General features: G+C 33.5%; 3 protein-coding genes across 3 annotated transcripts in view; 1 reads left to right on the top strand and 2 right to left on the bottom strand.

The window, feature by feature from the left end:
- Positions 1 to 930: 930 nt before the first annotated feature.
- On the bottom strand, positions 931 to 3,967 carry LOC107061964 (uncharacterized). The gene is made up of 6 exons (XM_015312031.1): positions 3,821 to 3,967; positions 3,602 to 3,719; positions 2,383 to 2,764; positions 1,541 to 2,012; positions 1,395 to 1,450; positions 931 to 1,300 (listed from the first exon to the last, which is right to left on the bottom strand). Exons 1-6 carry the CDS (start codon positions 3,855 to 3,857, stop codon positions 1,268 to 1,270), a joined length of 1,098 nt encoding a protein of 365 aa, XP_015167517.1. The 5' UTR covers positions 3,858 to 3,967; the 3' UTR covers positions 931 to 1,267.
- A 5,271-nt stretch (positions 3,968 to 9,238) lies between these two features.
- LOC102603755 (ABC transporter A family member 11-like) lies at positions 9,239 to 15,409 on the bottom strand. Its single transcript, XM_006354769.2, has 16 exons — positions 14,928 to 15,409; positions 13,484 to 13,718; positions 13,194 to 13,390; positions 12,935 to 13,120; positions 12,742 to 12,837; positions 12,485 to 12,667; positions 12,087 to 12,246; positions 11,739 to 11,992; positions 11,229 to 11,346; positions 11,059 to 11,135; positions 10,885 to 10,974; positions 10,525 to 10,668; positions 10,136 to 10,438; positions 9,974 to 10,054; positions 9,702 to 9,878; positions 9,239 to 9,542 (listed from the first exon to the last, which is right to left on the bottom strand). Exons 1-16 carry the CDS (start codon positions 15,303 to 15,305, stop codon positions 9,345 to 9,347), a joined length of 2,877 nt encoding a protein of 958 aa, XP_006354831.2. The 5' UTR covers positions 15,306 to 15,409; the 3' UTR covers positions 9,239 to 9,344.
- Positions 15,410 to 17,433: 2,024 nt separating this feature from the next.
- The window catches only part of LOC102603420 (ABC transporter A family member 7-like), a 9,440-nt gene continuing 3,984 nt past the window's right edge, over positions 17,434 to 22,889 (top strand). The window contains exons 1-11 of the mRNA XM_006354768.2: positions 17,434 to 17,607; positions 17,712 to 17,994; positions 18,428 to 18,507; positions 18,688 to 18,787; positions 19,102 to 19,221; positions 19,301 to 19,425; positions 20,031 to 20,192; positions 20,574 to 20,736; positions 20,811 to 20,936; positions 21,045 to 21,128; positions 22,373 to 22,734. Of these exons, the coding sequence (XP_006354830.1) occupies positions 17,551 to 17,607; positions 17,712 to 17,994; positions 18,428 to 18,507; positions 18,688 to 18,787; positions 19,102 to 19,221; positions 19,301 to 19,425; positions 20,031 to 20,192; positions 20,574 to 20,736; positions 20,811 to 20,936; positions 21,045 to 21,128; positions 22,373 to 22,734 (1,662 nt within the window). The 5' untranslated portion in view covers positions 17,434 to 17,550. The remainder of the gene's footprint in view (positions 17,608 to 17,711; positions 17,995 to 18,427; positions 18,508 to 18,687; positions 18,788 to 19,101; positions 19,222 to 19,300; positions 19,426 to 20,030; positions 20,193 to 20,573; positions 20,737 to 20,810; positions 20,937 to 21,044; positions 21,129 to 22,372; positions 22,735 to 22,889) is intronic.

Genomic DNA, 22,889 nt, shown 5'->3' with positions numbered 1-22,889 from the left:
ATCCCTTTTATATATATCTTTATATTTCCAAATCAAAATCTCATGTTTTTCCTCCTCTTTCAAACCAAGATTTTTTCCTCTCTTTAGAACGATTTCTACTCATATTTAGTGCAAATGGTTTCTATATTTTTTTTGTCATTGTGGAAAAAGAGCTATAATGAAGATTTCTTGGTCTGCAAGCAATCCAGGTTGTTGGTTTCTTGGATGTGAAGATGGTCGAGTATGGTTCCATTTAAGACATTTTTTTTTGTTTAAATTTTAGTTCTCAAGATTCAATTTTGATAGTGAATTTGTTCTTCTTAAACATGTTGGATGCAAGTTTTTTAGGTGGTGTGAACTTGATTATACTGAACACGCTAGAATTGCTATTTCGGGATTACAAAAGAGGATTAAAAAACATGATGAAGAAAAGGGAAAAATTAGGAGGAATTAATTTTGATTCTTGTATATAAATTAAAATTAATTTTGATTTTTTTATTTCTAAAATCGACGTGTAAAATATTTAATTAGTTGGCAGCCATTGAGTGGCTCACTAATACACATTGGAGCATTTGCATTTCACACTCTTTGACTACAAAAATTGCGTGTTTATTTATTTAATAGTTGGATAGTTAAAGTGTATGTTTGTGCACTATGAAAGTTGGAAGTCAAAGTTAAAATTTGAAGTAGCCAAATTTAGAATCCAATATATGTATTATGCCTACTAATATAGTACTATATATAGCAAGCATAAAAGATATATGCATGTAACGATGCAAACACACCGCACTAGACTGCTAGACCGCACTTGAGGATGCTGGGTAGTAGGATTAAGAACCAGACAAATTCAAACAACCTTCCGTTGATTTCATGCTATTTATTACAAAGATGAAAAACACAATTTGGAGGAAAAATAACTCGAACTAAAGGAATCAAAGATTCCCCAGGATGTCACTGCGATCTTAAATCAAAAGCTCATTCAATATACTGTAATCCATATGATAATATCACAATGTATATACCGCAGGTATAATTACTTCCAAGTAATATTCAACTGCAAGACCATAGAAGCTGTTGAGTAAAAAAGAACACACTGTACGTCTTGCATGAATTCCAATACGAACAGACTAGACACAACTGTATAATGGTTCGGTAATTTTTCTTTTAAAATTAAGAATAAACAAATGAAACACACCAAATCCAATATTGGAATGCACACTCCAGATTCAAATACTTCCACCTTGGCCTCTGATATGATTTTAAAAAGAAAAGCTTCCTGCCAAAAACCTTAGGTGCTAATCACTTCTGTTTGTGGAGCATCCTGTAAGTAATTTATAGCAGTCAGTACAACCAAAATGTGATAAAAAGGTAGAAATACAACTCATCAAAATGAAAAACCATATTTTGCCCCTTACCAGATTTTCTTTATCTTCTTCGAGGACTGTCTCTGAAATGCAGGCATCGACAGGCCCTGTGAAATAAAAATACAATTAACTAACTTTTAACTCAAACAGCTGAGTGATTTTTAACCAAAGAAGGTAAAGGTACGCTCTTTAACTACCTTCTCCTTGAGCAGATATCTTTCCCTGTCTTTTCACCTTATCCTTATTTGGTTCTGGCTCAACAGGTTTTTGAAGTTTCTCTTTTGTGGTATGACCTCCAGTTTTGGGTGATATAGATTTCGCAGCTGCAGCAATTTTGTTTACAGAATTCCGGGTCCTAGGAGTGCTTCCAATCTTTGAAGGCTTCGGCTTGGTTGGTTCTTTCACTTGTGCAGCTTTAGTAGAGGCTTTGTTCAAGACTTTGGTTTGCAGTCTCTCAGTGTTCACAACAGAAGAAGAGCTATGAACGTCACTATCAGATGAACCTGACCCATCTTTAGGCACATGAGAACAAGTCTCGGAAACTTGCAACTGCTCAGAATTTTGGAGGATGCTATAGCTATCAAACAATTGTTTCACAGGCTCCTCAAGTTCAACAAGGGTATGCCGTTGCACATAAGATTTCAGCTCATCTCTCAGACGCTGAAGAGGCTGAAATGTTAGCAAAAAAGCGTCAAATACTTCCGATCATATTGGTTCGATTTACCAGCTACAAGAGCCAAGTTGTTTCTGAAACTGAGATTTTGTAACCCGCATTGCAATGCAAGGAAGCCGAGCAATGATCTTATTAACTGAAATCAATAATTTAATCTTAAAAATATAGTCTTTGCTAAACGAAGGAAGCGAGAGAATAATAGAATATTGAAATCTATAGCACTAAGTCACTACAAAATCTTCAGAGATTTTACTGTGGTTGAAAGGCAGATCAACTAAAGGAAGGTGTCCTAGTAATATTTCAATGAGCTCACTATTTCTTCAATGAAGTGTTTAAATTCATGTGGGAGAAGATACAGTATCATACCTCAGAGCCAGCCTCCAAAGCAAGTTTGAAAAAGCCCAGGGAAATTGAATGCTTAGAAGTAGATTCAGAAAGCTTAATCTGTGATAACCAATAGGAAGCTGAGGATATAAGGTCATATTTCTTTCTATTTGAGGAATTTGAAACATTTGATTGTGGTGTATCCGATTTTCCTTGGTTACTAGGAGATCTCTTTGCTCTAGTCTCGGAAATGGGTTTCCCTATTTTCTTTGGTTCCTTGGTTATAATGCCAAGTGGTCTAGAAGCAGGGCTGGCAATTGACTTGGAGGGAACAGACAGCCTTCTTGGAGGCTTCGCCGATTTTTCCTTCCCAGAGAGGGGAAGAGCAGCAACACTCTTACTGACACTTGATGCAGGTCTTACCCTGAAAGACAAATGAAGCAGAGATTGATGTTAGTGCAGAATTAGGGGACACCCAATAAGGCTTAGCAATTGAAATAGTTTAAGAAGACTTGGAGGAAGTTGCATCTTTGACAGCCTTTGTCTGAAGTAGCTTTCATTAGTTCACGATGTTTAGAAGTCACTGGCCGTGGCTCTTAAAAATTATGACTTATTTCTTGTTACACTTACAAGTACCAAAAATGGCAACAAGAAGTTAAAACTCTTTATGTTCAAGTTCCTAAAATGAAATGCAGAAACTTCACAAACTAAAAGTAAAAGGCGAGTTAATACATCAAAACCAGCCAAATGAAAGGTAAGCAGAGAGTAGCACGTATCAATATAAACAGAAAACTAAAAATTTCAACCACACACTGTCATTCAAATTTCGCTCAGAGATGAAGCATCTACTGATTCTGTAAGCCACATACAGGTCAGAAAAATTTCTTCCAGCACCATAAAAACGAAAAGCTTCACAAAGCAGGTGATTAAGCTTGAAAACTCCTCACTGAATAATATAATAGGTCAAACAGCCAGCAATGATCATTGGATCAATAAGATTTCACCTCATTTCATATGGAAGAAGGTTCTATCTGCAAATTCATTGAATTTTTTCTATTTCCAATCAGTACCATATAATAAGTTATATCCTAATTGTTGAACCCGAACGAAACAGTAAAAGACCAGAAAAAAATTCCACTCAATTATTTATCTGCATACAACGCAATTTCAATCCAAAATTCATCTTACGTATAATCTAATCAGCACATACATATATCAGATATCTAAATGAAGAAATTGCAGATTTACAGAGATTAAAAACCTCGCCGAAGCAGAAGAGTTGGAGGAATCAGTCAGAGGCAACTTCTCCTCCTTCGATTTAGAGGTCGATCGCAACGGATACCGCAGAAGCTTTGCTGATGATGATTGCTTAGCCTTTGCTGCAAATGAAAAACTCATTCACACACATATACATACAGATATATATAATCAATCATAGATTTTGCCATAAAAAGCACAGAGAAATTAACAGAGCGAATACCAGAAACAGAGGATTGATCTTTAGCGGAATCGTCCATGATGAATTCTAGGGTTTCAATAGACGAGAGAATTTGGTAAGTGAAGATGGATGATTGGGAAACTGAGGAAATTGTTGCTTTATATTCAGCGTCTGAGCGGGAAAGGTAGGAACTGCTTCAAAATCAAATCAAAAGCCGGAAATAATGAAAAAAAAAAAGTTGGGAATATTGGAACGGCTCTTTGGGTTGGGCCCATCTTGTGGGCCCAATACAGACTTTCAATTTGGGTTTTCAAATTTTGAACAATTCCTTACCGTTGATGCACATTGCTGACGGGCTGAGTTGGCGAATTCGACGCTCTTTTGGTTAAAATTCACAAATCTGATGAGAAATAACAAAGGTAATATACATGATAAGGATTAAGGCTTTATAACTGTAGTTTTGGTAATTGTACTAATAACTATAGTTTCATGTGTTATGGAGGCTTCGGTTTGTATATTTCGATTACAAATGTACAAACAAGTTATATACAAATGGAGGCTACAATTTGTATAATTCACTTGCGAATATACAAACATGGTAAGCATATACAAATTTTGTATTTATACATTTAAGATTTTTTCAGAACTGTGTTTGTATATTTTGCTTGCCAATATACAAATGGGGTAATTTATTATAAATTTTTCATAAATCGTATACAAATAGCTAGGGTAAGCATATACAAATTCTAAATTTATACAATCAGGAACTGAATTATACAAATTCTGGATTTATACAATCAGGAACCGAATTATACAATTAGGAAACCGAATAGCAAAATTTTGTGAAACTATAGCCACGGATTAAAAATAATGAAAACTATATGTATATTACATTATATACTCTAGATGTTTGCCATTTTTGGCACGGAGCATAAAATAGTAGAACGACTTTTGAATCCTATGATTTTAAACTAAAGATGCGTGGAATGTATGTGTTTTAATCTTGCTGTCCGAAATTTTTTTCATGATTAACTCTTCATGAACCTGGCTTATTATTACATGTTGTTTCGTGTTTTTTTTTTCTTCTTGTTTTTGAATTTTGAGCACATTTGTTTGACTTGATTTGCAAATAATGGTCTTTCAAGTCCGCTAACCGGGGTCTGTTTGTGAAACTGAAAACACAATTAGAACTTTGATTTCAAGCAGAAGCTGTGATTTGAAGGCGTATATACTATTCATTCACTCCCAAATTATATTTACATTTTTGTTGTTATACTTTCCATTTATTTTCTTTGGATAGCTAATAAGATGAGTGTTGGAAACGGAAAAATTACAAAGAATATTTAACTTAAAGATTTTAATTTACATAATATCAGTCTACTCTTTTTATTTACAACAATAACATTTTAATTATAAATATGACAATTTATTAAATATATATATCTTCACACGTTTTTATACCTATTTTCTTTGGTCTTAGTTGGCTGATTTTTATGGAACTCATTATTTATTATTTTTACCTATTTAGTATTATCAATCACAATTATAATTGCATACATTTCTTTTACTTAAAGATTTTTTTTCTCTTTCTTACTTGATACAATTACTATGGTAAAAAAATATTTTTCTCTCTCTTCAATTACGTTTTTTAAAATTATCTTTTTAGATTTTGATGCTAATTTTTTCTCTCAGCCCTTCAATTACGTTCTTTTTTAATTATCTTTTTATAATTTGTTGCTAATTTTTAGGGAGTGAAAATGTATCATCTCTATCATTAAGCACGTTTCTTATTAATTTCATATAATTACTATTGGAAAAAGTTTTTTTTTCTCTCTCTTTAGTTTAATTTCAATTATTATGGGAAGATCTAATTTTACTTCTCTCTTCAATTTTATATATGTTAGTTAAGGGGAATGAGTATATTAAATGGTATAGATTTTGTATTATATTGGTGACCATTTTTTTTGTAACTATACTAAATAACTTATAATAAAATATAATCAAATTTTATTCCTATTATAAACTATCACACTCAAAGCACCGTTAAAAAGTATATTAAATACTGTACATTGTAGATTAAGTTTGGTGTACAATTATTTTTAATCACAATGAGTAACTTACACCAACAAATAATTAAATCGCACATGAAGTAAAAATCATGACTATAACATTAATTTTTGTCATATATTTCAACTATATGTTGCCTTACACCATAATATTATCAACTATCTATCAATATTTATCATCGAATTAATAAATAATTATTACCAAGATATATGAAAAAATCACTACTATTAGTAAAAATTTCATTCATAAAAAAATAAAATTAATTACAAAGTGTTGTATCTATTTGGTAAACGTCTTTTTGGTGTTTGTGTCATTTATCACTCCTTCAATCTTGAAATCCACATACATTCTTGCGATACATTTCGATAAATAGTTAGACACATACTAACCTACAACAATGTATAACACCATAATCAACCACTTGTTTATAATTTTTTAAATTACAAATTAATTAGATATGGTATATAATAAAGCAACTTTCACATATAGTAAACACAAAATTCATATTTGTATGCTATAACAAAGTTTGCATAATTGCGCTCCATAGCAAACATAAAATATGTATATTTCGCTATACATATACAAAAGAAAGCAGTTGTATAATCTGCTTTGGTATACATATACAAAAAGATCAATTGTATAAAGTGAAAGAGGCGAGTGAGCGAGATCTGGGAGAGGGGAGAGAAGGGAACGAAAATATATGTATATGTACAATTTTCTCTCGCTTTATACACAAACACACTTTATACACTTGCGTTTGAATAAAAAATGAGAGAGGCAAGGGAGAGAACGAGAGTGGCGAGCGAGATTCACCAGGAAAGAGGTGAAATAGCAACAGTTTGCTATGAGGTACAATTAAATCAAACTATATTTATAGCATTGAATTTGAATTAATAGTTTGTTATTATATACAATTTTCCCTTTATAATATGGTGACGCTTTGGTGTACAGTATGGTGACGCTTTGGTGTAAAATATGGTGATGCTTTGGTGTAAAATATGGTGATGCTTTGGTGTTAAATATGGTGATGCTTTAGTGTACGGTTCAATCTAATATATAATATATGACATACACCAATATATACATCACAAAATAACCAAAAAATTACCATTTTTAAAAAAAGTATAATCAACTTAATTAAAAAAAAAGTGCACATAATAGTTTAACATTGCTATCTTGAACAATATTTCACATTATGATTAAATTTTGGTGGACAATGCACTATAATACGAAATACATAAACTAAACCAAGATATACACCATAATTTAACCAAGAATTTTCCAATCATTTTATATAATTAAATTAATTAAAATTTGTGTGCCAAACAACATATGAAGCATTCATTTAGGCAATATTTTTCATGGTTAACACATCTATTTACATAAAAAATCAAGCAACAAAAACAACAAAAAAAACCTTAAAACAATAAAAAAATAACTATATATTTTAGCAATCAAACTAAAAAAATAATAATTAAAAAACTGATGCATACTTGTTGTACCCCACATTTTAGATTCCATCCAAAAAATACCAATCAATAAAGCTATAACAATATATGTTTATAAAAAAGTTAAATCAAAATAAAACCAATAAATATATCTAAAACAATCCAAACTTATATTTGTGTATTATAGTGGTATAATTTATGATAAATAATGCTAAAATTGATTTACTGGTTTAAATGCTATGCAGAATTGGTATAAATTTTGGTATAATTTACAATTATTATGGTGTATGTTAGGATTAAAAATTTGTGTACACTTCACATTGATATACATCATCATTTGCACCACAAACTAATCAAACAATACCAATAAACAAACTAACCACGGTCATATAACAAAACTTTATAAAATCTTATTTTATATTTGTTGGTAGTTTTATTTTCGGTAGATACAAAATAAATAACACTACTTGGCTGAACAATTCGATAAATAACATAAAAATTCAACAAAAATACACCATAATGGTTTGGTGTATATACGCCACAAACTAAAAAACATATGCATCCAAAATATATCAACTACACCATTACATAAACCACTAATTAACCAATAATTTAACTATAGACGAGTAGACGAGTACCTACGTATAGTGCAAAGCAATTGAGAACAATATAGTTTATGTTTTACAGATCCCATCCAAAAAACACCAATCAATAAAGGTATACTAATATATGTTTATAAAAAAAATTAAATCAATAAACCAATAAATATACTTTAAAACAATTATAATCGAAGCAATTATTATGGTGAATACATGTTTCATTCCATCTCCCGTCATGCTAAATTAAAATTGAAAAAATATTTATATTTTCTATTGAACGCACTTTTAAAATAATGGAGGTATAGAGTTTGATTTTGATTAGAATTATGAGAGAGAAGCAGTAACTATATTAGAGATATTTATGGAAGGTAAATAAGAGAGGGGGAGAAAATTAAGGAATTAAAAAATAAATTGTGGGTTGTCATGCTTTAATTTCCGGTTTTTGTTTTCTTTTTATTATTTATTTTATTGTTCCGATTTTTGTTTAATAATTTCATTGTTTTGTAAAAAAAACTATTGAGCTGTTATATACGAATATTTCTTTCAAAACTGGTCGAAAGAAATATTGTTGATATTGAAATGCTCAATGTGAGAAGTAAAAGTAAACCAATATGTCATGACGTGAGGACAGAACAAGTTCAAAACAGACCTTGTATTAGTGATTAAAACAATGATCTACAACACCCCATCTTAGATTTCTTAGAAAATTGCATGTTCTTTTTTTTTATGACAAAAGGGAAACCTGCGGTGCACAAAGGGTAGAACTCCGCTCCTATGCAATAGCTCACAAACCACACAAGAGAGAAATCCACACTAGGCAAGCCTGGTGCGACCAATTCGACCCAGAAGGCAAATTCATTGCTTTCGGTGACAAGGGGTTTCAAAGTTGAGATCTCCAACTTGAAAGTCTCAAGTTCAAATCACTGAGCCACTTTCGGGTGAAAATTGCATATTCTTTAGCCGTACATATCAGAACAACTGAATTTTGCCAAACTGGTAACTACAACAGTGGCTCTGCTCCCAGCCTAAGCTTTACTTGCTATAGTTATCACTTCAGTGATGGTAACACTTGACACAAAATTCTCCCTATGATATCACATTGAATTATGAATACCATTATATTTCATTTTAAATTGAATTGTTAAAATAGGAATCAAGCACAAGTCTTCTATCCTACACTTCTATTTACTTGTATAGATCAGTAACAACAAAAAACCTCTCATGCACCTCTCGTTTCTCCCAGCTGATCAAAATTCTTCTACTGTTTTAGACGCGATGAATGATGATCTAACACAATACACGAGACAATTGAGAAAAAACAAAAAAAAGTTTGCGCAATTACTGTCTAAGATTTTAAAAGTACATTTAAAATCTTCATCTACAACATATGTTCTTGAGAAAAAAAATAAAAACAGAAATAAATACTTTAAAAACTGGTCACTGTTCTCAATCTTACACTCTTGGCTTGGCAGTAACTAAACGGGAAGTTGATATTTGAAGATTAGGTGGAACTGGAGTTTCATCTGAATGGCCTGAAATGCAGAGATTGCCATCATCATCCTGCTCCCAATAAACCTCAACCATAAGTCCTCGAGGATTCTCCGCAGAAATTGTGCCTGGGATCTCCACATACTTTGATCCTACAGGTACCTATATTGCAATTGTAATGCAAATCAATAGAGTTTGTTTTTCATCTTTCTTGTTTACTGGATAAGTGAAAACTTCCGATAGTGTAAAAAGAAATTTATACGGTCAGTGTATATGAGTTAAATCCGTAACATAAATATAATACCAAAGTGGTGCACCTACTTGAAGTGTAGTTCCTGATGGTAAAATCAGTGGCTTGATAGTTTCTTCTGATGCAGCCACTTCTAGCTCTGCCTTCTTTGCAATACTCAAGAACACTTCTTCAAGCGTTGAAAGACCGATTTGGATATTTAATATGCCAAACTCCGTTTTTCTGTTGTCTAGCTCTGCAAAGAAATTCTGATACAAATGTGCAAATAATATCAGGACACATAGTATTGAGTGATCGAAATACATGTTACGTTTTCTTAAAGCAACCTTGTCGAGGTACTTACTTCGAGTAGCTTCTCCTTCTCATGAGGGATGATGAAAGTCAAGAAGGATTTATCTTCGTCTTTTGGTGTGACATCTATACGCTGTAAAACCAATAAATTCAGTCAAGAACACTTGTTTATACATTGAATAGAATTTTTAAAAGCTTAATTACTAGAAAGCACCTGTCTGAAGAACTCTTTGACAGCCTCGTGATGCTTGCTGTCTATCGTATTTTCCATGGCATTTACATCATTAGCAACTTTACTGAAGCTAATTTTAGCTATAAATCCAGCTCCGAATCGAGACTTCAGCAAGGTTGATGTTCCAATGCAACGAAGTCTACCCCTTGCCATAATTCCAATGCGATCTGATAAAATATCAGCTTCCTCCATAGAATGTGTCGTCAGAATAATAGAACGCCCTTGCTTTGCAGCCTCAATTACACTCCAGATATGCCTCCGAGTTATAGGATCCATACCTGTTGTCTACAAGTTGCATGAATTTACCTCAGGATTGAAGAAACAAATTGAACATTGATTATACTAGATTAAAGCTTCTAAAAATTGCATACTGGTTCATCTAAAAAGAGAACTTTTGGATTTCCAATCAATGCTATTCCTAAACTGAGGCGACGTTTCATTCCACCACTGTAGCTTCCTGCTCTCACTTTGGCGACATCATCAAGCTTCACATCAGCCAACAGTTTTTTAGCTTCCTACCATTCAAGTAAATCGAAGTTTTTAGTGAGAAGTCATATGCAATAGCCAGTTGTTCAATCAAAGAGTCAATGAAAAATTGTGGCAATCTATTTAGGATGCAGACATGTAAGACTTATGAATATAGGCCAGTGAAGTCACAAATATTTAAATATAATTAATCATTTCGCATTCTTTTACCCCGAGAAGGAGTAAGGATGGTTTCGGATACTTACTGATCTTTTTGATGTTCGGGATAAGCCTTTGATGGTGGCAAAAAGTTCAAGGTGCTCTTGTCCAGATAATGCATCCCAAAGTGTGTCAAACTGAAGTATGGCCACACAAAGTCAAAGGAAGAAAAACCAAGCCAAGAAAGAGTGCAGAACTTGTTTGAAGACTCAAATCGCTACCTGTGAGCAGACTCCAATCAGCTTTCTTATGTTGGAGATACCAACCGAACTTCGGACAGAGTTTCCATAGATTAGTGCTGTCAGAAATCAACATATATAAGTTAAGCAATTCATGCTCAATCAAAAGAGAACATGGTCTAACTTGGAACTTTTAAAAGAAAAGCTATTACCATTTCCCTGAGTGACCGGAATTATACCAGTCAAGCAACTAATTACAGTTGTTTTTCCAGCTCCATTTGGTCCGAGGAGACAGAATAATTGATCCTTCTCAAGATTTAACCAGAGTCCCTGAATAAAAAGTGCCACTTTCATTGCAACGCATATTTCAATGAGTGCAATGATGAAAATTGAGAAATTTGCCAATGTTTTTGCTGTCTTAATATTGTAGCCTGCAGGGAAGCAGACTGCAGATATGCTTGATGAAAACCATGTGGATGATGCCTTCACTTATTTCAAGTGCAGATGCTAAATGATAAAACTCGAAAAATGTGCATCTTATATCACGTCAAGGGTCAAGCCATCTTACTAGAAAGAGATGCACAAAAATCAACTATCAATCAACTAAGTCAACTGTGGAAGTCCAATATCAGATGATTTATTGCTAGGATAAAGAAATTCTAATTTTCTCATTCAATTCACCCAAATACTACTAACAAGCAAAGGAGCATAGGAATATTCACCTGGACAGCCTTAAAGGGTTTCTTAATCTTGCATCTACAGTAGCAACAGAGAAGGCAACAAGAATGGCAACTAAAGTTTATTGTCCGAGAATACATCTTATAAAGGTCATGTAGTTGCACAGCAACATTTGGATCAACATTGTCTTCCTTCACTTGTTGTTTCACCTTGTTTTCCTCATCAAGAACATCTTCATCATCTTGCGAAAAACTGTCATTTGGAGGCACAGAACCAGAACCACAACATAGGGAATTTTCTGAATTTTAAAAGAATATAAAGCCTGGTTACTGAAGGATGTCAATAAAAATACTGAGGAAATAAGACTAATAAAGTAAAAAATTCTGTAGTACCTTTAAACTTTTCTTCACCTCTTCCTGTCCAATATTCAGGTTTCAGAAAATAATAAAAGGGTTTTCTTACACCTGCTGAGTTCGGTAGGATATTGTCAAGGTAGATAGCCAAAACAAGCCACAGGAAGAACGTTGCGATGAGCCATCGATAGTAATGGAGCTAGCAAGGCAAAATAGTTCAGGAAATGGTCAAACAACTTGATTATAGAAAGAAGAAAGAGGGTGATAAGTTTTAACATGCATACACAAGAGATAAAGCAGAGAAACAATTTTTTAGGATCTCTTATCATCTTGGAATTTGGATACATGGAGAATTAGACTTCAAAAAAGATCAAAAGTTGAAAGATTATTTTCCTAAAAACTAAAAAAGAGAAATTAAAATTAAAACTCTACTATACCATTGAATAGCAGGTTGAATCGTCACACGGGGATAGCCTACTCCAGCTGATCCCGCCATGTTCTACTGCAGATAATAACAGATATAGACCTCCTGAAAAGGGATTGGGCGGAAAGAAGGACCAAAGTATTCTTCTATATCTGGTTTTATGATCTGTGTCACCATAGAGCCCCCCTGCAAATGCCTGCAAGAGAATTAAAAATGTGTTATAAGATCCATTTATAAGTTTTGGAAGTTTAGATCTGAGAATTGACTTGCCTGAGTCCCACAACCAATTACAAATATGGCAAAGCTAGCGGAGGTAGTTGAAGCGGACTTGCGGATGAAGTTTGATATTAAGAAGGCAAAACCAACCTAGCACATCAAGATGCAAAAGGCTTTCAGTCCTGATATACTGCAATGGTGGCTAAACTAGTCATATATGGTATCTCTGTAATCAGAAGGAACTCACCATGTTCAATTGGAAAAGAAAGAACAGAAGTAGAACAATCAAAAAGCTGTTTTTCAAGAAAAGGTGAAGCTGAAACATCATTCCAAAAAGAACTATGAGGAGTGATGAAAGGAATGTCATAATTCCCTCCCATAGAAGCCACGAACACCAATAAGCAGAATCAAAAAGTCCCATCACAGTCATTGCCTGTGTATCAAATTGGAAATCAGGAAAAGGTTGAATATAAAAATCCAAGACTCTCACAAATACGGGTTATTACCTGGCGAAGTTTGAGCTCCTTCTCGAGAACCATTGTGCTAATCTGGAATACGAAGCCGAACATAGATACTGCATAGAAGAATATTGGACTGAAAACATTACCAAATGAAGAATCTTGAAATGAGTCTCCAGCTTCAGGATCTTGTAATGCAGGACGCGCAAATTCCTTGAGACCAACATTCCAGCTGAACTTTGAATCTGTGAAGGCAGGATGTGATGTTTTATTTTGATAAAATTATCTCCGGAATTTATTAATGATCATTATAAAGGAAAACTGCTATCTTATACTACCTCCAAGCAATGACCTCGCAATTTCTCTTGATGCAGCTAGTTGAAGGGGAAGTTGGACTTTGAATGTTGGATCTTCAGATGCCCTTGGAACTTGAATGTATGTAGAAGTATTTGTTACTACACCATAACTTATAACTGTGGCATTTCGTTCCACAAAATGCAAAGCTCCAGGGGTACGCATTGGATCACTGAGAAGCCAATTGTTCAAATCATCTTTTGTGCCAAATGACTTGACCTGAAAAATAAAAACATTAGTGGCAGCCACATACCCAATGAACAATTTGAAGATCAAAGAGCTACCAACTTGTATCTCATTCTTAAATTGATAAAGCAAAAGAACAATGATTTGGCTTTATTCATTCCAAGACCATGAATCCCCTATATCCTTAATCAAATTCTACGCTGTCCATGCTTGTCTTTAAATTGAAAATAGATCGTCTTGACAAACTGCAACGCCTGCCATAATATCTTTTATGATAGAAAACAAAATGAATTTTACTGAGCTGGAAATAACACTTACATTGTGCTCCATTACATAAGGAAGAAGGATTATAAAATAGGGTAGACACAGAGACTTTATCAGTTAAAATAGTGTAATGAGAAAACATTTGTTCAATTTCCTAGTTGTAATGAGTTTTCTTATTTTTAATTGATATTGGCTTGGTCTTTAGTCCACCTTAATGAGATCGAAGACAGAATTATAGGTACAGTTAGTAAAAAGAAAGAAAACAACACAATGGTAGAGTTTCTCCTTCGGTATCCTCTCTAGATCATGCGCGTGACAATAGCCTCTTTGCAGAAATGCAATGTGAAGGTTGACTACACATATGACCACTCTCCCCGACCCTCCACCCACTCACACACACTAGCTGGAATACTTTGATAAGAAATGGATCTTGGCCTAACTCAACCCCAAAAGCTAGCTCATGAGGTAAGACTTGTCCAAAAATCCTTATCCCACAATTGTGGTGGGACAAACTTAACACCCTGCCCCTCCCGGCATACCCAAACCTGCCACCAGGAGTGTGGACAAATAACATATGGGGACCAACATCCGGTCAACCAAGAATTGGGATGGGTCTGACTCTAATGCTACCATAAGAAATGGACCTTGAGCCTAACTCAGTCCCAAAAAACTAGCTCGTGAGGTGAGAATTATCCAAGACCATATACAAAGACTAAATTCCCATCTCACAATGAAGTGATTTAAACTCAACACACTTCATGTATGGTGTAAATTGTTTTTCTTTTATATCAATTTTGACTGTAAATTAAACACTTGATCATTTTATCCATTCATATCTAAGCCGCAAATCTATAAAAGGGGTTTACAGGAAGAGAAAAATCGTGATGGCAAAAGCCAGAGGATAATTTTAAACTCGAGATGTTAGAAGGTGCAAAATCAACGGGCTGCTGTAAACAGAAAGTAAATTAAAAATTATACCTTGGTTGAAGGAATAGGTCGACCTGGATTATTAGCCAAAATTCCAGAAACAATGGATTGAATTCTTTGGTTACCACTTCCACTCCACACAAAGTCATAACACGGATGTTTAATAAAGAACTTGTGTTCACACGGCGGTATCGGAGGATTCGTAAGAGGCTGAGGATCATTGACTGCACGGATGGTGGAAGGATGTTTAGAACGAAAATCCATACCTTTTTGGATTCCAAATAAAAGGCCTAGGAAGAACAACGAAGAGAACAACTGAAGAAATGTGGCTCTTTTGCTTCTCATTGACAGCAAGAAATTCTTCTTCAGTAAAGCAATTGTTTGTTGCCAAAACAGAGAAAATCCTCTTTGCTGCAACTCCATTGCCATAAATCACTCTGTTTTTTCAAGGAATTAAGAGTTTTTTTAGGGTTAAAAAATGGAGCAAGTTGATGAAGCTAATAAGGAAGGCAAATGGCGATTGTTTTGTTCATATTGTTTTTACGGGGAAGCCAAAGTCCTTTCTTGCATAACCGTTTTAAATACTTCCGCCATTTTCACATTGGGAAAGACTATTCTGCCCTTTGAGCCATAATAGTTTGCCCTTCTCCAATACTACTAAAATACATTTCTATCCATTTTTGTTTCTTTCATATTTGATTTTGGCACATCATTAATAAGCAATTAATATAATAATAAATTTTCTATATATGTCACCTTTTAATCCATTTTTATTTCTTCATATTTGATTTGGCATATCATTAATATAATGATAAATTTTCTATATGTGTTACCTTTAAGTATAATAAGTTTAATATTTTGAAAAAAGATTATAATAATTAATAATAATAGTAAATTAGGAATTAAGTAATAGATTATCTATTAACTTTTTGAATTAAACAAGTAAAAGTGAATATATATTTTTAGTGTGGTGAATAAATAAAATGGACGGATGAAGTAACTGATAAATTTCGTTTCACCCTTAATAAAATAATTTATAGTATCACAAATATTTAAATTTTATTTTACACGACAAATCTAAAAAAAATCAAAAATTATGTCAAATCAAATGGTATAACATAAATTGAAATGGAGTAAGTACTTCATTTTTTCAATATTTCTGATTTAATGTTTGATATTTACATTGAAACTTGATTAATTAGAATATGCACCGCCTAGCGCTATGTTAAAATACAAAAAATATGTATTTTCAAGAATGAAGATAATTGAAAGGTTATAGTGAATTAATATTTAGCATAAGCCTTCAACTATCTTCATTCTTGAAAAAAAAAATCTTGATAAAATATATTTAGTTGCGGAGAGTTTTTTTTTATGAAGATGTGTCAAATATAAAAAAGTAAATTCACAAAAGAAGTAAAAAATAAATAATATATTAATATATTTTTTAAAACAAAAGGATGAAATTTAGCTAAAACAAGCTACTTAATCGGGTAAAAAGCAAATTGTAATTGATGGTGAACTTTTGTTATTTTTCACGAAATAGAGTGTTTTACTTGTGATACCCAATGTTTCAAAAATTAAATTTCCATTAGGGATTAAGTCTTTAAGGATTTTAAGAAACATTAATTGCATCATTGAATTATACATACATTTAGTAGAACAAAAAGAGAAAATGTACATAAATGTCACTATCAATAGTTAGGAATTTTATTATTGAAGAAATAAAAAAGAACAAAGAAAGAAAGAATTGCTCTCTTTATGGGAAACTTGCACGAGGAAGAATTGCTCTTTAAATGGGAATTTGAAAGGCCAATATCAGAAAATTGTTCTTCCTTAATTAATTACCTCTCCTTTTCCAACAACAAAGCTCGTAGATTGGAATTGACCAAATAGCAGAATGAAGTTCAAATTAGAATGTTAGGTGATCTTTTTACAAATATCAAAATTATCATGAGATGTGTTAGTAGATCATGATGATATTAATAATAATAATAATAACAACAACAATATGGTTCATGAAAAAAAATAAAAAATTGAAATCAATATCAATATCGACTAATTAAACACCAAAATTATACAACTCAAAGTTGGTAAAATGCTGCTATATCGCTGATGAATGCTGACAATTTTTTTGTAAGAAAGCTTAAATTTTCATTTTAACTATGGAATTTGACTGTCCTATATATTGATCGGGCACTCTAAGATAGGAAAATATGAGACAAGAATTAAGACGCGGGCATTTTAGACATTCAAACAAATTTAAAATTTGAAAAGTTAAATTTTTGCTTTGCATTTGGACATATACTTTATTTGGAAAAAAAATTAAAGTTTTACAAATGAAAATCTTCAAAAATTAATTTTCTTGGTCAAACAGACTTTTTAAAGACAAATTTTATCCAACATTTGTGATGATGCCAGCCAAGACAGCAAAATATAAGACAAAAATCATGGTCAGGGGCATTTTAGACTTTCAAACAAGGGTATTTTTGGTATTAAGAAAATCTGTAAAAGAACCTTACAGATGGCTTCAGCTCATAGTCATCGGTAAAGTCGAAACTCCAAAAATGTACTTATAGTTGCAGCTATGCACAGTTGTTCATCTTGTTTTTAAGGACCGATAATTTTTTCTCCTTTTCGTCTTCTTGAAAAAAACAACGTAAAAGTTGTTTCATCAATGGCTCATTTTTGGAACCAAACTAATGCTCTGTTCCGCAAGAATCTCGTATATCACGTTAGTTCAACAATTCTGAATGATCATCAATTGAATTCTGTATCTGTTTCCAATTTTAATTTTTTTTGTGGTTAATTTCATGGGTTTGATTTTGAATTTTGCAGAGGCGGCATGCGAGGTCACACTTGAAGGTGATTTTGTTTCCAGCAATTCTGTTTATACTTCTAGGGTCTTTTCAAAGCTACTCCAACAAGACAGACAGATTGAAAAAAGACCCCATAATTCAACTTGCATGGCCTCCTTTATTGCAAATTCCTTCTCCTCAATTTCGTGCGGTGATGACTGATTCAATGCCGTTTTCTGGACTGCCTGATGCATCTTGCAGAGGAACTGGTTCATGCCCCGTAACTGTACTCATCACAGGGAACAACAGAACCATTGGAGAAAGTATAAGTTTTTTTTTTTTGTGTTTTTTATACATTGCATTGCTACTTTTAGTACATTAAGCTAGAGTTTTATGGTAGATTTTGAAAAATTATCTTCATTTATATGAGTTTGGCCATGAAATTTGATCGAGTTTTGAACATCTGATTATCTCCAAATATTTTATCAGACCTGTTTTTGGGGTTTTTTTGGGACTTCGACTCGCAAAACTTCAATTTTCAAGTTTTAACTTTAAAATTTATGGCCAAACGGGAACTAAAGGAAGACATTTAGGGTTACCTAGTATTGGTGCTGGTGGGAGTTAGTAGGAGCCCCATGGAATTAGTGCAAGTCCAAGTGTGCGCAAGCTAGCCAGGACATCAGGGTTGTTTAAAAAAAATAGGAAGATAGGACTGGGACTTATCTTTTTCTAAATTTAATTTGTGAATTTTGGTAGGTGTGGCTGGGAAGATGTTCATAGATTCTCCAGAACCACATTCAACAAGTGATTACCAGACTATTGCTGATGGCATTTTCGTGAGTTCTCTTTCCTTTTGATTCTGATTATTGCCTCATTTTCTTTCTTGTTTTTTTGTTTCTTATTCTTGTATCTTGGTCTTGGTTGTTGGATCTGGTTGTAGCAATTTTGAAATTTTATTCTGCTTATTATGTTTTCTTATTACCACTGTGCATTACGTGATTTTGGAAATATTCCAGGGGACAGACGCCGGCGATGATAGGGTGGATAGCAACTTACTCTATCATGTTCGACCTCAATGTTCTGCTTCACCCTTCAGAAACTCCACATCAGAAACTGGTAATGTCCTTTAATACTATCTATTGGTGCTAATGTCTTTAGAGCATGATGTCTACCAATTTCTCTGTTTTATTTTCATATTTTGCAATGCCATCAAAATTTGTGCATTTAAAAACATTTTAAATATGAAGCCAGTCAAGTCCAATCCTTTCTCATGCTTACTCCGCAAAACTTTTATTTGAGTTTTATATGCTCATTCTCTGTCTGCCAGGCCTTCTATTTGCTTTTGTATAGTGTATTCTTTCTCCTTGTGAGATTTTTTAAACACCAGAAGTATGTAAAATGCACTGATTTCACTTCTATGCCAACTTTAGATGTCATATGCGTGGAAGGTTTAAATTTGTGGCGGAACAGCTCTGCTGAGATTAACGATGAGCTATTCAAAGGATACAGAGAAGGAAATACAGAGGGGATACTAAACGAAATTTTGGCAGGTTATTCTCTTAGATGTCTGAACTTTATAGTTTCATATCTTTACGTTCCTCCTATTGATACTTTTTTTGTCTCCCACAGCTTATGATTTCTTGGATACAAGTGGAGAGAATTTCAATGTCAACATTCAATTCAATTCTACTTATGGGTCCAATCTTTTCAATCATGAACCTGAATTGTTGAGAATACCGCGTTCTGAGAACATGGTATATCCTTATATCCTTTTTTATGCAGCTAGTAGAAGCTTTACTAATAAAGAAAAAGGTTCTACATAGCTTAGATCTTCTTAATTTCTTTTCAATCCATTGTTAGATTGTACTTAGCAGGTGTAGCTTGCTGCTTACAAATGAACCTATATCTTCATTTTCAGCATCAAAATTATGTTTCTCCTTACCACAAGCTTTGGTAAAAAGCCTTCCACTCACTATGGTGAGAGTGCATATATTTAAAGGGGAGTAGTATTATGAATTTGAATCACAAGACAATTAGGGATCATGAGGAATTATGTTGATAAAAGAGAAAAAATATGTGTATCCAAATGTTTGAAATTTATAAGTAATAACTGTTAGAATGACTGTGTAGCGAATAACTTAAAGATGAAGCACACATCTTGGTTTCTAAGTAAATATGTGCTGGCAAATACTAACATGATCTAAGTTCTAATGCTTGGTGCCAGAATTTAAAGGCCTTCTGCTTGATGCAATGTATTGCACCTTTTCTAGTTTAAAAATCTTGTAATATAAAATAAGTTAATCTTTGAATGCTGTTCACAGCATATAGGAAATATGATATTTTATGCTTTTCTATGTAGGTAACAAATGCTTATCTCCAATTTTTACGTGGTTCCTCTACAAAGATGGTTCTAGATTTTGTAGCTGAGATGCCAGTTCCTGGCGGCTACATGAGGCCAAGCGACCTATCTACCTTTCTCAATATTGTCTTCTATACATGGGTCATTCTACAAGTATTTCCGGTAAATATTTGTCTAGTTTGTGAATAGTTGCATGGTTGTGACAAAGACGCTTTTCTAGAGGATTTTTTTTGTATTTATCATTTATTAGAAGTTTCTGGTGTCTTGATCATTTACTTTCTTTCCAGTTGAAGTTATTTTAGTGGTCCATATATTTAGTTTATGAGTTTCAGTTGTTATAGAAAATTGAGTTTATCCACTCGTATGCTATTATTCTTTTCATTTGTGGCATTAGAGTTCTAATCCAGTATTTCAAATCCACTCTTTGTATTTAAGAAAAGAATATTAGTTACTTCCTTTCTAAGAGTTAAAGAGTTACGTGACTACAGAGCTGCTAAAATCTTTTTTCGGTCTCCATATATGACAAAAGTGATTTTAATGTAGGTTATATTATCATCTCTGGTTTATGAGAAGCAAAGGAAGTTAAGGATCATGATGAAGATGCATGGCCTTGGGGATGTTCCTTATTGGATGATTACTTATGCGTATTTTCTTGTCATTTCTTTAATCTACATGTCCTGTTACTTTGGATTTGGTGTATTGACAGGTACTGCAGTCTACAGTTCAGCTGCTTCTTTTACGTTTACACGAGCTGGTTCAATATTTTTTCTTGTTTTACAGGGTTAACAATTTTCAAGCTGAATTCATACAGTGTCCAGTGCATCTTTTACTTTGTCTTCACAAACTTGCAAATATCTATGGCCTTTCTATTAGCTGCAGTATTTTCAAATCTGAAGACTGCCGCAGGTTGGTGTCTGTGTAGAACTCTGTAAAAGTCCTTCACAGTACATGAGTAATCAATTCAAAAGGAAACTGATTTTCATGAATAATAACTGTAACATTTGGATATTGCAGTTGTTGCCTATACAATTGTCTTTGGGACGGGTATCCTGGGTTTTCTCCTGTTCCAGTCCCTAGTTGATGATGCATCATTTCCTCGTAAGTAGGTTATCTCAATTACTTTATCTTACACTTTTTCTATTTGAAAAGGTAAGGATTTTACTATTAGAACAGTATGAAAAGTGCTCAGAATACTGTACAGGTGAGCAAAAGCATAGTTTTTTCTACCAAAAGTGTGGCCCTCTAGCCTTTACAATCCTTAAAGGGATTCTATGAATTCTAACAGTGTTTCTACCTTGCACCAAAAATGAAACAATACAAGACAATCAAATTTGATTCTTTCTACTGATTTGTACTTCTCTTCGAAGCATCTAGAATTCATTTCTCTCTGAACGAGCCACCAGATATTCCACTTTCTTGAACTGTTATCTTTTATATAACATGCTAAAGACTGCTTAATACCTCTTGGATTTGGTTCAAAGCGGGCCAGATAAAATTAGCATTGGAAACTTAAGTTTAATCCTCCAACTTAAACAAGGGAGATAAAAATTATTTTCCGTATCTTACTCACTGTTTCGGTCCATATGAACAATGTACTAGCTATTTGGAGATGGCAACTCTAGATGTAGACTTTGACATTATTTTTTCCTTTTCTCCCGAGTAGCTTTAGAAGATCGAAATAGAAAAATACTGAGATCAGCTCAAGGTGAAGGAAACAGCGAATGTCCACGCGTTGAAGGCCTAAAATTAGCTCTACAAATTAGGCATGCGATCAGTTTGCTTCTCTTTGAGATCATTTGGCTCTTTGTACTATGACCAATGAAGCACGGCTATCCTTTCATATTTTTCAGGCTATCTTTAATAGATTATGTTTATAGGGGTAAAATGCCCAGAAATTCAAAAAATATGTACTTAATGTTCCCTATTCACTTCCAAAGACACTTCTTACAAATACCTTCGAAAAGAATGGCGTAATTCTGATCCGTCATAGCCTGTCACCATCATTTATTTTGGACAACCAATGTGGTTTAATTCCGCAACTGGTTTGGTGATTTGGACAATTCTGGCTGTTTTTCTGTTCCAAATTGTGTTTCAGTAGAATTAGATATTCCTGGTGGATCACTTCAAGCAATTTTCTTTTCAGGCTAATTGTTTTTCATTGATTAATTATATTTGGTATGTTGATCACATGAGTTGAGCTTAAATGAGGAAACCTGGTTGAGGATTTGTGTAGCCGACCCTTTTTTAAGATTGAGGCATAATTGTTTTTGTAGTCACACTATTTGGATTCTACATGTATCTCTCGTGTTCACCAAATTTAACATGTTTTTTTTTGGGAATAGGTGGTTGGGTAATTTTCATGGAATTATACCCTGGCTTCTCTCTGTATCGTGGGTTATATGAGCTGTCCCAGTACGCACGAGGGGGATATATGGTAGGGACTTCTGGGATGTTCTGGGAGTATCTTAGTAACAGCAATAATGGCATGAGAGAGGTTCTGATTATCATGTCAATTGAATGGGTGGTATTTCTGATTGTTTCCTATTACTTGGATCAAGTTATATCATCTGGAAGTGGAAACCGTCGGAGTCTTTTGTTCTTCTTGCCAAATTCTCAAAGGAAGGATTTAACGTCACTGGAGAAATCTTCTTTTCAGAGCGCAGAATCGAGTGTTCAAATTGAAAACAGTGATGTTTCCGAAGAGGTAATTAATCTTGCTAATTTTAGATTTTCATGAACTTGCTTTGAAGAGGTTCATGAACTGATGGACCATAAATGCAAGCAGAATATTTTGAACTTGTTTGGGGGTGGAGGGGGTGGAATGGTCAAGAGATAGGGCTTGGGGACGTTGGGTGGATG

Source organism: Solanum tuberosum, unplaced genomic scaffold (genome assembly GCF_000226075.1).
Source record: "Solanum tuberosum cultivar DM 1-3 516 R44 unplaced genomic scaffold, SolTub_3.0 scf00180, whole genome shotgun sequence".
Classification (NCBI taxonomy): Eukaryota; Viridiplantae; Streptophyta; class Magnoliopsida; order Solanales; family Solanaceae; genus Solanum; species Solanum tuberosum.
Note: the sequence above shows the minus strand (reverse complement) of the source record. Positions and strands in the feature narration are given on the sequence as shown.